General features: G+C 41.8%; 2 protein-coding genes across 4 annotated transcripts in view; both read left to right on the top strand.

The window, feature by feature from the left end:
- Positions 1-15,095, top strand: part of LOC130073047 (gastrula zinc finger protein XlCGF57.1-like) — a 754,620-nt gene that overhangs the window by 731,846 nt on the left and 7,679 nt on the right. The window contains exons 1-2 of one of the 2 annotated variants that reach the window (XM_056238448.1): positions 1,602-1,715; positions 7,102-7,815. In XM_056238448.1, the coding sequence (XP_056094423.1) occupies positions 1,658-1,715; positions 7,102-7,815 (772 nt within the window). In that variant the 5' untranslated portion in view covers positions 1,602-1,657. Of the gene's footprint in view, positions 1-1,601; positions 1,716-7,101; positions 7,816-15,095 lie in introns of those variants that run through there. The other variant, XM_056238449.1, reaches the window with a different exon arrangement.
- Positions 12,840-15,095, top strand: part of LOC130073052 (gastrula zinc finger protein XlCGF57.1-like) — a 175,251-nt gene continuing 172,995 nt past the window's right edge. Inside the window, exon 1 of one of the 2 annotated variants that reach the window (XM_056238471.1) lies at positions 12,840-12,969. The gene's annotated coding sequence lies outside the window, so the exon portion shown is untranslated. The remainder of the gene's footprint in view (positions 12,970-15,095) is intronic. The other variant, XM_056238470.1, reaches the window with a different exon arrangement.

Genomic DNA, 15,095 nt, shown 5'->3' with positions numbered 1-15,095 from the left:
ATCATTTAATAGGAGAAATCGAAATCTAAACGACTAAACGTGTCAGTTATTTTACTGAATCACTCAGTAAATTAAAAAATAAATCGAAAATAAATCGAAATGAATTACGACTGATGTTGTTCATTACGCGCGTGAAACGTAAACTCGTTATTCCACATTACAATTTGTGAAGATTATGAGTTGTGTTTTCATTTTATGTAATGAACAAATGAATCCTGGTTAACAGAGTTTTTAATGCGTGTAAATCTTATATAACGTAAGAGCAACATAAAAATCAGCTATCACAGCAAAATCCGTACATATAGGTCCACGGACCTTAGAGGAGTCTAATTGTTTCTAAACGGTTGTTTGACTAAAACACTGAGTTGAATAACACTAAAGCTGAATAATTGAGAGTGATTGTAAGTGTGATGATCATCTGCTAAATGGGCAAAATGAAACATTGGTCATGAAGTTAAATGTAACCTGGTAAACAGTTTTTAATGTAGGGGTGGGGATGTAGGGAACTATCGCGGGGCTAGTTGTAAAACAGACTAGTAAATACACTTTGTGTATTTACTTACTAGTCGCCATATCAAACTGTATAGAGAAAAAAATGTGCCAAATTTTAAATCTTTGTAATCACTGAACAATAAAGGTGCCCTATGTAAAAATTGAGGTAAAATTATCCAAAAAATGAGCTACACGCATCAAAAGAATGAGAAGAAATAAGTGCAATGATGTCATTCAAAAATTGACAAGTTATAGTGCTGCCGAGATATAAACCTAAATTAGCATGCTAAATTACTAGCGCCGGCCCGACTCGTGTCGTAATACCAGTTTCGGCCATGGGAGGCGGTATGCGGGCAACATACATAACCACCAGCCAAACTGCAGTACACGAATAACTCGCACGGCTTGTGGGCGTACTTGAACCTGATGTCAATCGCGTCTATATGAGACCGGCATTTATAATTTAGTGTTGAGATGTTGTTCATTGAGTCTCTAATCTCTTAAAATATCCAAATGAACTGCGGCCTTACTATCGTGTCAATTGATTTGATTAATATGCACGAGGGAGAGAGAGAGCAGGAGGACAGCGCTCGTGTTGTTTGAAGACGTGAGAGTGCGCGCGCGCGGCCGGGGCGCTCTCTCTCTCTCTCTGCTCGTTATGCGCCCTGTCAAGCGCAGCAGTCATTCTATTCTACATCACTCACCGATCAAAATAGGCTTTGGCGGGACAAAGCGGACGATTTGACGGTTTTTAGAAGATTAACAAACCGAAACTAAAAAACAGACTAGAGTAGGCCAACTTTCTGGAGTTATACTGCCCCCATCTGGTATGGAATATGCGGAATATGAATTTTATTTTTTGGCAGACATTCCACATGGCACCTTTAACCATAAGAAAAGTTATTTAACAGTTTAGATTGTTCTTTAATGCTTCGCTAACTAGTGCGGCTGTTATAACACTGCGTTACACTGTGCCCCTATTAGAGATATGATATTCTATTCAATATTTTTATGAATTCTATTGAGAAACTATGAGAAAAAAAGGTGAATAAAGACTGAGAGCCAATGTTCACCAATTGGTGAATATTCACATCTTTCCACAGGAGAAGAAGAAGCAAGCAGGAGGAATTACTCCAGGAGAAACTACGGACATACTATTGTAAACATGGAGATTAAGGAAGAACCCTGCAGAATAAAAGATGAAGATACAGAGGAACAAATAGGTTGGTGTTTTCCTTCATTCTCTTTAATGACTGATGAGGAACATTAAGATGAAAACTCACAAATCCTCCTGAGACCCAGGCATAGACCTTATCCTCTGTAGAGGACATTATATTTTAGCGAATTTCTCTGAGATCATTCATGTCACAGTCCTGTAAAGAGCACATTCAGGGCTTTTCAGAGATACCAAACGTTTGGAGGTTTTACCATTACAACTCCCACTCCTTGGTCTTTAAAAATGACTGACATTGACTGAATGATCAAATTTAGCACTCTTCTGAAAATATGATAATATTTTGTTTGTCTGAGTTTATTTATTTCTGAGTAATTTTCCATTTGTTTGTCATAAATAAACATCTCAACGTCATGGGGTTTCCAATCAGAATATGAACTAAATATTCTAAATATATTCCAAATATTATGAAACAGGGCACTGATTTCATACATGTCCTTTGTAGAGACAACAGGACTTACAGCATGTTTATCAGGCATTGTGGGGAGACACAACAATTGAAAAGGGAAAGAAATTTTAAATCAGTATTCCTATGAAATATGAGATATTCTTATGAAACTTTTTTCAAGTTATTACTCCCATTTGTTTTGCCACAAGAACACATTCATATTCAAATTATATACATTGAATAGAATGGGACTACCCATTTATGGCAATTTTACACAAAGTAATTTTACATAAAGTAAAATAGTTTATCAAATCATACTGTTATATATTTCATAACATAGTTGAGAATCATCTTTATACAAAGTTTGGTTAAAATGGCCTGAAACCTAAATATTTATTGGTAAATGAAAAAAAAGTAAAACATTGTTTTCGCCTACATGTCTTATGCCATTTTATTTGCTTAATAACTGAGTCCTGGTGTCCTCTACAGACAGCATAAAACAAGAATAAAATCTCTAATGATTTCTCATGCCAAAAACAATGTAATGACATAAACTAAATTCACAAAGAAACCTCTTATATTTCTGGTTCCCTTTCAGTCGCTCACGTTTGACGTAGTCGAAGTGTCGACTGATTGGGATCACGCTTAGAGAGCCTGTCATCTTCAAGTACTGTTAAAACGAGCCAATGTAATTGGCGTGTGCGTGAAATGCATCACACACTCCGCCGATCATTTGATGTCTCTGAAGAGTGCTGTTGTTTACAACGAGCGAGTGTGTCTGTATTCTTCTGGAAGACTCTCCAAGTGCTGGTGGTTTCTACAGCGCGAGTGCAGCGGTGATCGTGAGCTTTGAGCTCTCAACTACTGTTTTAACAGCAACAAATTTCTAAAGGTTTGTGTGTGTTGACGGCTGGTTAGTGGGCGGAAAAGTGAGTGCTTCACTGTTTCAGTTCACTGTTTTGTGTTGTCGCGGTCATTCCCCTGTGTGCTCCGGCACTGGTGATGGGTCCTGTTTCCTGAAAGAGCAAAACGGGTGCGTTTGCGTCTTTTTCAAGATGTCATTCCACCTGTGCGTTTCTGGATGTGGTCGTTCCCTTTTCCTCTCTGACGGACACAATTGTTACATCACGTGTTTGGGCTTACAGCACACACGTATGTTGTGGACGGTACATGTTCCCATTGCGGGAATATAACTGTCGCAGTGTTGAGATCGAGACTCGCCTTCGTCCGCGAAGCGCGGGTCCCAATTACCATGCCCCAACCCAGAGTTCCATGTGGGATGGGTGATAGGAGGATAGTGATGGATGTCTTGCCCGGTAACCATTCCCTGTGGGCTCCTCACTCCTCCATCACACCGCAGCCGATGGAATTCCTGTTGAACGTGCTGGTCCCTCTGTAATGGACCAATCAGTCGTTTCAATGCACCTGTGTCCGGCGGTCGCTTCTTTTTGGGGGGATTCTCGTCTAGTCTGAAGTGATATTCATCATACCTAGGTGTTGAGCTGAGATGCTCCTAAGATTAGTGATATTTATCACACTTACGTGTTGAGCGCTGCTCCTGTCCTGTGTGCGCACGTCGCAGTCCTACTGGGAAGGACGCGATGTAGCCTCTCCTCCAGCCGATATGAAGACCGGTTTCTATAAACCCGTACTTCATTGTACCCTAGATATGTGGTGGGTTATGGCCATCTTGGACCTGTGTCAATTGAAACGGGCCCTTTTTCGAAAGCCTCTGTTCAATTACTACACAGAAATGCTTCTTCAAATGCTCCGTACCCAAGGTTGGCCTGCAGCGTTTGACCTGAAGGACAGTACTTCAGATCTCTTTCCTTCCGCTCCATAGACCATTCTGTGTTCTTGCGTCGAGGGTACGAAGTATCAGTACAAGTCCTACCCTTCGAGTGCTCCATAGCCAGTTGGGTCTTCAGATCAACTGGGAGAGAGTAATCTCGCCCACGGGCTGAGTATCTCTTTTTCAGTTCAGGAGAAGGACTCGGTCCAACACGTCTCTTCAAGAAAAGTGTGTTAAGCTAGTGCTAGAAGTGAGAAAGGGTCCCACTCAAAATTTTCAGAGGCTCCTGGGGCATATGGCAGTCAGCCGCTTGGCTTCCTCCATATGAAGACCGCATGCTTTAACGGAGACCTGGGCGACCTCCGACTGCATTGGTATTCGTTACCTCGAGTTGGCAGTTCACCTCACTTTGAGCCACCGCTGCTCAGCGAGCTGGTACTGGTCTGAAAAGATAACATCGCGACCGTTGCGCTAAGCTTCCCTCGCATGTCACAACTCGCCCGTCACCTCCTCCTTGGAGTCAGAAGCTTCTGAGATCGCTTCATTCCACTATAAAATTCTTCCGGCCAGCTCAATCGTGCCCCCACCGAGCCTCACGACAGCTATGGCCAGGGAGAGTGGAGACTCCATCCCCTGGCAGTCCAGCTGGGCAGGGACCACTTCGGGGCCACACAGTTACATCTGTTGCCTCTCCAGACTCGTCCCTCTGCCAGTTGTGTTTCTGTCTGAGCGGACATCCCTTGGACAGACACTGGCTCTCAGCTGACCCCGGGGCCCCGCAGAAATGCGTTCCCCAGTGAGCCTTTTAAGAAAGTGGCTATGCGATTTCATTATCGTTTTGGCGCTGCTTAAGTCAGTGAGCAGAAATGCTCCTGAAGCTCAGTGAATTTCATCCCACTCAGGTGTTGAGCAGAAATGCTCCTGAAGCTCAGTGATCTTCACATCTAGTGTTGAGCAGTGCTCCTGTCTTGTGCACGCATGTCGCTTTCACCTACTGTGCTAAGTCAGGAGTGGAACATGTCTTGATAGTTTCCCCTTATTGGCCCAACCAGATCTAGTTCCCTCGACAGCCTTCCTGACTTCCCCTGAATACATTTCAAGGACGGGGCATGATGGCACCCGCGTTAAAAAAACTGGACGGGGAGGTTCAGGTGGCTACCACAAGGATATGTGGCAGAGACCATCACTTCTGCAAGCACCCCCTTAAGATAAGGCAGGTGTGCTTCGCTAAGGTAGAAGTGGAACCTATTCGTTGAACGAGTCTTCTCTCTGTGAGGAGATCCTGAGAGCGTTCAGTTATTTGGCGTTGGGTTGGAGTAGGCTGTTCCTTCACCCTAAACTTGATGACGAACATCATATGCAGAAGCATGGGAAGCACGTCCTGATCGTCAGGTTCTTGAGGGAGCAAGGGTCATCCCTGCGCCCCTCTTTATCCTCTTGGGCCTATCTCTGGTGCTACTGCACTGCAGAGACCGGCCCTGAGCCACTGCAGGCAGTGAGTTAAAAATTCTGTTTTTAAACAGTTCTCCTGCTCGCATGGTCTCGCATGGGTAGGGACTTGCTCGCTTTCGGTCAACGACTTGTGCCTGGAATTCTGGCCGGCTAACTCTCACTAGCTGAGACCCCGGCCTGGATATGTGCCCAAGGTTCCTACCTCTCCCTTAAACTGGGACCAGGTGGTGAGCCTGCAAGCATTGCCCTGGAGGAGGCAGACCCAGCCCTGGCTTTCTCTGTCCGTTCGCTTCATTGCGGGTTACGTGCACAGAACTCAAGCCTTAGGACCTCAGACCAGCTCTTATCTGTTAAGGAAATCAGCAGAGAGGGGAGGCTGTTTCCAAGTGAGGTTGGCCCACTGAAAATGTGTCTGCCCTCATCTTGGTGGAATTCCCTAGATGCAGCATGTCCACTTAGGTGGTGAGCTCCTCTTAAATGACTGTGTGCTCCCGCTTAGGCGTTGACACAGAGTGCTTCGCTGACAGATATTCTAGAGTCGGGGGCTGGGCGACACCTTAGTCGAACCGCTGCTTCCTGTGGGCTCCCTTCACATGAAGCCAGTTTCACTGTAAGCCCGTTTCGTTGTGTCGGCTTGCTGCGCCATTCCCCTCCTATGGACTGGATACGTGCGCAATTCTTGCTCCAGTTGAGTTCCCCCTTTTTAGCCGAACCCTGTCGAGTTCCTCCATACCCTTCGGCAACGGACGTGGCGGAACATCCGAAGCCAGGCCTATCACTTGTATCCACTGTTGGAACCTGTGTAGGCTGGGTCCATATGCTGTGATCCCTACGGCGATCCTATATGTGTATTCTTCCACAGTACGGCTCCCTGCGGCGAGCCCGTGTCTTCCCTTGGCAGAGCCTGCTCTGCCGTCACTGTCCGGTTGAGTCACCCCCCAGTCATAGGCTGGAGCCACCCCATGGACATTCCATATGTTGTACTGCCCGGTCATCCGCCCAGTTCATATGTGTATTCTACACGTTACCTCCCTTCGGGCAGGATGTGGCTTCCGCAGCGTCCCTTCCTTCCTTAGTTCAGGGAACGCTTTCCCAGTGGTCCTGTAGGAACAGCAGTGACTTCCCTGCCTAAGCCCTTCCATCCCCGCCTCAGTTGCGGGAAGATCAGAAGGCTTTTGTCTAGGCACTGGAAGGTAACAGCACTAGATGGCGTTTTAATTGGGATCCCAATCAGTCGACACGCGACTGAAAGGGAACGTCTCGGTTACGTATGTAACCCTCGTTCCCTGAAGGAGGGAATGGAGACGTAGTCCCGTCGCCACTATTGCTGGACCACCGCTGACTCCGAGTTACGCTCGGCTCCTCAGCGAAAAACAACTAGTGCGTGCATCCACTTCCGTATTTATACCCGCGCCGCTGGGGCAGAGTGTGTGATTAATTTCACGCACGCCAATTGCATTGGCTCGTTTTAACAGTACTCGAAGATGACAGGCTCTCTAAGCGTGATCCCAATCAGTTGACACGTCGACTACTTCTCCGTTCCCTCCTTCAGGGAACAAGGGTTACATACATAACCGAGACGTTCTCATAAGTATATAACAATACATCTAGAACTAGATACTAGTAGACTCAGTAGTAAACTAGATTTGTGCTGCATTAAAAATTAATTCTTGATTTCTTCGTTTCTCATTTTCCTTCTTTGATTGAATTTGGGGATTTTATTATTTAATATGTTGATTTTAGACCCAGTGGAAGTGAATAAAGACAAATGGCATCATTTCACTAATGAAGATGGAGAACTGACGTATAAAAATGAAGACAAACATCTGTTACAAAAACCTCATCATTTCAAAAATGAAGATGGAAATGCAGTTGTTTCACAGACTGAAGAGAATTTCACACAAAAACAAGCTGAAAAATCTGGAGACAAAGAATTTTTCACCTGTTCTGAGTGTGGAATGTTTTACGTGCACAAATCAGACCTTAATAAACACATGAAATCTCACACTGGAGAAAATCTCTTCACATGCACTCAGTGTGGAAAGAGTTTCACATGTAAATCAACCCTTAACAGACACACGAGAGAACACACTGGAGAAAAACCATTCACATGCACTCAGTGTGGAAAGAGTTTCACTCATAAGGGAGGCCTTAATGTGCACATGAGAATTCACACTGGAGAAAAACCATTCACCTGCTCTCAGTGTGGAAAGAGTTTCAGTCGCAAAGAGGACGTAAATGTGCACATGAGAATTCACACTGGAGAAAAACCATTCACCTGCTCTCAGTGTGGAAAGAGTTTCAGTCGCAAAAAGGACATAAATGTGCACATGAGAATTCACACTGGAGAGAGGCCTTATACATGCTCTCAGTGTGGAAAGAGTTTCACATCCCAAAGCGTTCTCATCACTCATCTGCGCCGTCACTCGGGAGTGAGATCATTCAGCTGTGATCAGTGTGAGAAAACATTTGTTTTGGCATCAAGCTTAAAAACACATCTTAAAACTCATGCTGGTGTGAAGCCTCACTTTTGTTCATTTTGTGGAAAGGGTTTTTCACGACTGCAGAATTTAAAACGGCATGAGAGTGTTCATACTGGTGTGAGACCTCATTGTTGCTCTGACTGTGGGAAGACCTTCACTACATCCAACAATTTAAAAACACACCAGAGAATTCATACTGGAGAGAAACCGCACCAGTGCTCTTCATGTGGAAAGAGTTTCACCCAATTATCTACTCTACAGAAACATGAGAAAACCCGTTGCCCGACATTTTCTAATTAGCAAATGTTTGTGTTCGGATCCATCACTTACAAGTAAATCATTTGACATTCAGATTAATCAAAAGCTGGATAATTTGCTAAAATTAGTAGTAAAGTTTGATTGTTTGACAAGGGGAACCTTTGGGGAAGGTCAAAATAATAGTTAGAATATATGAGGGATGTAGGTAAAAGTGGCAACAATAGTCTATTAAATCATAATCTATGTTTTAAATAACTTGTTTTAGATGTATAGACGGCCCAAAAGTTATGAAAGACATCGTTAAAATAGTCCGAGTGACTACAGTGGCTCAATCTTAAGTTTATCAAGCGACGAGAATACTTTTTATGCGCAAAAAAACAAACAAAAATAACGACTTTATTCAACTACTCATTTCCTTCCCTGTGGGCCTCGAGATTTCACGTAGTGGAACTGCGCAAAGCTTCTGTGTTGTACGTCGGCCAGTTTCGATCCCTTAAAAAGCCTATGGAGGAGTGATCTAAGTGAACTAACCCTTTAAGATATTAAAGACTTTTTAGCATTGAAAAATATTCTAATAAAATTGCATACAAACAGCAAATGATCTAAGTGAACTAACCCTTTAAGATATTAAAGACTTTTTAGCATTGAAAAATATTCTAATAAAATTGCATACAAACAGCAAATGCTTAACAGCTTTACAGCTTTAAAAGCTTAGCAGCTCTTTGCCACTCATACCCTCTTTATAAGCCCTGTGTTTTCACTCACTCTTTGCAAAGTCTTGTTAGTGTCGCACTGCATTTCTGAGAGCTCTCCCTCCGCTTATCCATGTTTTGGTTTTCATTTTCTGCCCGGTTTCTCGGATTTCCTTGTTTGACTCTTTTTCTGCTCTGTTGTCTCTTTGTATTATCTGTCCTGTGTTTTGACCTGTTGCCTGTTTTATGGATTATGATTCCAAATCTCTGTAATAAACGACTGCAGTTGGATCCTCAACCAGTTTCAGAGTATTTTGTGACAAAAAGATCTAGATGTGAATAAATCACTGGGTCCTGACCATATTGCTTCTCTGCAGCTGATTTTGTTTAACCTCAACCCAAAAATGAAAATTATGTCATAAATTACAGCCTTTCTTTGTTCCGTTGAACATAAAAGAAGATATTTTGAAGAATGTCAATAACCAAACAGTTGATGGGTATTGGCTTCCATAGTATTTTTTTTTCCATAAATGGAAGTCAATGGGGTCCATTAACCGTTTGGTTACCCACTAGGGGTGGAACGGTACATGTATTCGTATTGAACCGAAACGGTACGGGCGTCACGGTTCGGTGCACGAATTTGCACGCAGAATACACGGTACAAATAAAAAAAAAAACCTCTTAAATAGCGATAAATTTCGCTCTATTCGCTTTTGGTGTGACTGTGAACGCAGCAATGAACAGGCTGCGATCAAGATTGCAATGCAGGAGTGTGTGTGTCTGTGTGAGAGAGAGAGAGAGAGAGAGAGAGAGAGAGAGAGAGAGAGAGAGAGAGAGAGAGAGAGAGAGAGAGAGAGAGAGAGAGAGAGAGAGAGAGAGAGAGAGGCGCGATGAACAGTGTGTGTGTGTGTGCGAGAGAGAGAGGCGCGATCGAACAGTGTGTGTGTGTGTGTGCGCGCGCGTGCGAGAGAGAGAGAGAGAGGCGCGGGCGCCAATCGCGCGATGAACTGTGTGTGTGTGTGTGTGTGCGCGCGCGCGAGAGAGAGAGAGGCGCGGGCGCGAATCGCGCGATGAACAGTGTGTGTGTGTGTGTGTGTGTGTGTGTGTGTGTGTGCGCGCGTGCGAGAGAGAGAGAGAGGCGCGGGCGCGAATCGCGCGATGAACTGTGTGTGTGTGTGTGTGTGTGTGTGTGTGTGTGTGTGTGTGTGTGTGTGTGTGTGTGTGTGTGTGAGAGAGAGGCACGGGCGATCGAACAGTGGAAACGTAAAAACATACTCCGTCATTTTTTTCATACAGGACATCATTAAAACTGCAAATTGTTTACTTATATTTGTGTACACTGGCAATAAAACACAACATTGTGCTTTTGTCACACTCTAAACTCTTGTCAAACTGTAACCTACAACTGTTAACAAAAGTTTTTATGGTAGTATTATTTTATACGGAAATCAATTATTTATAATTCAGATGAGAATAAAGTTAGTTAATTAAAATGAAGGAAAACAAATATCTTGATCTGAAATAGCAAATTAATTTTAAATTCATTCAGGTACAATTACCAAACATATCTCAAGGTCTTTTCGTCTTTTTAATAATTTAATTAATAAACTAATTATATAAAACTACTGTCAGTGCACTACAAATAAACTGGTTCTATGCCTTTATTAATAAAACTTATTTAAAAAAATACAAGGTTTAAGACATTTATAAAAATGCCTTCTGCATTTTTGCTTTGCTTTTCACTCCATTGTACCGAAATCGTACCGAACCGTGATGTCTGAACCGAGGTATGAACCGAACCGTGACTTCTGTGTACCGTTCCACCCCTATTACCCACATTATTCAAAATATCTTCTTTTGTGTTTAGCAGAAGAAAGGAATTCATACAGACTTGAAACAACCTGAGGGTGAGTAAATTATGTCAGAATTTTCATTTTTAGTTAAACTATCCCTTTAATGAAACAGTGAGCAGCAGGAATATTAGGCTGATGTCACTTTAAGACCGAAAGCACGGATTCAATATACTTTTACACATGCAACTTATTTTCCAACCGTTTATGTTTACTTAAGACATTGTTCAGGGGAATACTCAGCAAGCTGGGCATTTTGGCATATTTCTGTGTGTTTATAAGTGTTTAGGCATAAACCCAAAGTTCCACTCCGTTTAGGAGCCAGCCGCTTGAGGAACAGTATCACGTTTCCCTCTTAATGCAGTTAAAGGGTTAGTTCACCCAAAAATGAAAATTGTCATTAATGACTCACCCTCATGTCGTGCCAAGCCCGTAAGACCTCCGTTCATCTTCGGAACACAATTTAAGATATTTTAGATTTAGTCCGAGAGCTTTCTGTCCCTCCATTGAAAATGTATGTACGGTATACTGTCCTTGTCCATAAAGGAAATAAAGACATCATCAAAGTAGTCCATGTGACATCAGTGGGTTAGTTAGAATGTCTAGAAGCATCGAAAATACATTTTGGTCCAAAAATAACAAAAACTACGACTTTATTCAGTAATTGTTCAGTAATTTGATGACCTCACATGGGACTACAAATGTAAAATAGCCTGGGGGCTAATTTTGGCATATGTACATTGCTGAAAAGCTATGTTCATTCACATGCATTGTCCCTTTTAAATAAATAAATAAATAATAAATAACTTATATTGTTCATGAACGTGATTCCATAATAATACACTCATAAGTGGATACAGTAAACACATAAAACAGTTCAACATACATGGAGATAGATGGAAACAAAAAACTAACTTTTCTACTACCCCCGTTTTCCCCTCACACAAGTGTGTAATTTACTCAAATGCCTTTCCTTTCATATATTTAAAATGACTTGCAGATTTATAACTTTATTACCTCTGAAGACATTATGACTGATTTGTGCGGCTGATGCTCTTTTGGTTATGAACAGCTCGTGCAAGCGTGCGTGTGCGTGTGATCCATGAGCATGCACATCTCTGGTTGCAGTTTCGCTTGTCGCCAGAGGGGGCATAGTTCTGCAAAAACTCAGAAACCTGCGCTATGCACCTTTAACAACACACAAACCACTGTTAATTTAACATAAAAGCAAGCAGGCTACTGCGTGCCTGGTCTGGCATGACTGAATGCGCGCAAAGTGCGCTCCCTTAATAATTCCTAAAAAGCTGACAGTTCATCGCGATCTCACACATCTCTGTTATTATCAATGAAGCTGACATGCACAATGAATCTTTCATAATATCTACACTTTGTTTGTTATAATTAGAGGATTTGCCAACATGCAGAATTCAGCACTGAACAAAAAGTCAGTTTTGAGCGGTGAGGGGAGTCTATCTTAAATGCTTCTGATTGGCCATTGCGTTCAAGAAATCAACTATATGTCTGTGATTGGCTACATCGCTCAACTGCAAACATAATATAAATAGAAACTCTGGCCTGTAAATCGTTTCTATTTTGTTTTAGTTGTTCTTGTTGCTTTTCTGCAACAGATGAATAAAAATATATTCGTTTTTTTATTCATAGTTTCTATTTTCCTGCGAATCGTTTGCGAGTGCAAACGAGTGCATTACCGCCCGCGCTCGCACTCGGCCATCAAATCTAGTCCCGCGCCGCACTCTATATTGTGTTGGGAGTGCACGTCTCCAGTTCAAGGGCCCGGCCCGGCCCGAGGATAGGCGGGATATCGTCAAGTTCCGTCTCGGGCTCTGGCAGATTATTTAAGGCGTGTATAGATGCACTTTGTTGTGATATGTTTATGCTGCAGCAGCAACACGATGCATCAGGAATGGATAAATGAAAATATCATTTTGACTGTCTGTAAGATTGGATGACGTCATCAGAGTCTGTCATAATAAATGTCCAAAAGGTAAATAGGCCTAAGTTACAATTGCAAACTGCTTAGCAGATATTTGAAGTTTGAATCTTTATCCCAAATCAAACATATTTGTGGAGATAAATAGTGTTTCTATAATCTCAAACAAGATAACAGATCTTATTTTGGTTGTATTGTATCTAATCTACGTTATATTGTTTAATATGGTTTCCGCCAGTAGAGGCGCTCGAGCAACCGAAGCAATGACACACATCCGAGTCTAGGAGAAGAAGAGAAGTGAGCGAGGGAAGGGAACATAAACATGAGAAGTGGAACACAGCCGTTCATTCTGCTCTAAATCTGCCGTTTTTCAGACTGTGAGTACATTCATTTTATTATTTAATAGGAGAAATAAAAAATCTAAACGAGTCTGTTCATTTAGTGAATCACTCAGAAATTAATCGGAATGAACCGACTGTTGTTGTTCAATACGCTCGTGAAACGTAAACTCGTTACTGACTGTTTTTCAGATTACAATTTGTAAAGATTATGAGTTGTGTTTTCATTTTATGTACTGAACAAATTAAACCTGGTAAACAGTTTTTAATGTAGGCTAGGGGTGGGGATGTAGGGAACTATCGCGGGGCTAGTTGTGAAACACATGCTAGCATGACGAAACTTTGTGTATTTAACGTTAACGTTACTAGTTGCCATATCAACAAATGCGCCAAAATGTAAAAATGTTATAACACTGCATTACAGTGTGCCTCTATTAAAGCTATGAAAATCTATTTAATATTTATGAATTATTTTGAGAAACCATGATTAAAAAGGTGAATAAAGACTGAGAGCCAATGTTCAGAATTTATTCATTATTATTATGTTTTGAATTATGCTGCATAGCTGTGTTTGTTGTAAAAAAAAAAAAAATCGATCTGTTTCTAAACAATGAGAGTTTAAATGCTGGGGAATATTCCCATCTTCCCACAGGAGAAGAAGCAAGTAGGAGGAATTACTCCAGGAGAAACTACGGACATACTATTGTAAAGATGGAGATTGAGGAAGAACCCTGCAGAATAAAAGATGAAGATACAGAGGAACAAATAGGTTGGTGTTTTCCCTCATTCTCTTTAATGACTGATGAGGAACATTAAGATGAAAACTGACAAATCCTCCTGAGACCCAGGCATAGACCTTATCCTCTGTAGAGGACATTATATTTTAGCGAATTTTTCTGAGATCATTCATGTCACAGTCCTGTAAAGAGCACATTCAGGGCTTTTCAGAAATACCAAATGTTTGGAGGTTTTACCATTACAACTCACTCCTTAAGGCCCTTTCACACCGGACGCTTAACGAAAAAGCGAAACGGAAAAGCGAATAGTTCGCGTGCGAATAGTTCGCGTCAAAACCATTCACATCAGCCACGACGCGAATTTGCGACGTTCAGAGCTTCAACATTCCAAAACGTTCGCGCCGACAGCTGAGATAACACGGACACTTCATCATCATCATCATCCAGTGAAGACGAGCTTTTCGTTTTCTTTAAAAGACAGAAAAGAAGGTTTTGTGTGCACCCAATCTTAAAGAACAGAGAGTCTGAAGGGGAGTATGCTAATCTTGTAAAGTAGCTAAAACTTTTGCCACAAAGAACCGGCCAAAGTAAGGATTATGCATTAAACATTTGAATTGTTTATTAATAAACTAGGGTTTTCTGTCAGTTTTCGGTATGAGACGCGCTCCAGTTCACGCGCCGGCGCCTCCGTGTCCTAATTATTTTGTCTACTATATTTGCTTCTTATTCCTATTAATCCAGGCAATTTGTTGATGAAACATTGATTAAAATTAAGACACAATTTATACAAAACGAAATTCACTTTAACCTGTTAACCGTCACCAGTGCGTGGGCGCTCTGAAGCGTTTTTTTTTTAAATAGTTCAAAGTTACCATCATATTTAATGTGATTAACTTGACAAACTATACATCATTAAAACGATATAAGACTCAAGTTTCAGTATTTGACCACTATTGTATTCTGTGAAACTTATAGTGACAGTTATGTCTTAATTTGTGTCAGGAGTTATGAAATAAAAAAATGAGTCGTTACCTTTAATATGAATTATGAGCGTCAGCTGCTCTCATTCAGAAAAAAACTCCCGTGCGATCGTCATGACAGTGCTTGACAAAACAACGTCCCTCAGGGCTTTTAGCTCAAACATGTGCAGATTTGGAGAAATATTGATAGATTCTCATAGGTTTACATCAGACTTCTATAGACAGGAATAATATTTATTGAATTTATACCCAAATGCGTCGATGTAATCATTTTGAGCGCTGTATACTCTGATTTACTGTGTTATCCATTCATACTGAAGTCTGGGGCGCTGTTTGCACAGTAAAGTCCATATATGGATCACATGAAGAAGAGCCATAATCATGTGACATTCAGGAAGTCGTGATTCATAAACAAAGCTATCCGAGATCGCTGTAAAGTGCAGATAAA

This window comes from Rhinichthys klamathensis, unplaced genomic scaffold, assembly GCF_029890125.1.
Source record: "Rhinichthys klamathensis goyatoka isolate OS25496 unplaced genomic scaffold, OSU_Roscu_1.1 h1tg000523l_1, whole genome shotgun sequence".
NCBI lineage: Eukaryota > Metazoa > Chordata > Actinopteri > Cypriniformes > Leuciscidae > Rhinichthys > Rhinichthys klamathensis.
The sequence above is the reverse complement of the archived record's forward strand: the minus strand, read 5'-3'. Positions and strand labels throughout refer to the sequence as shown.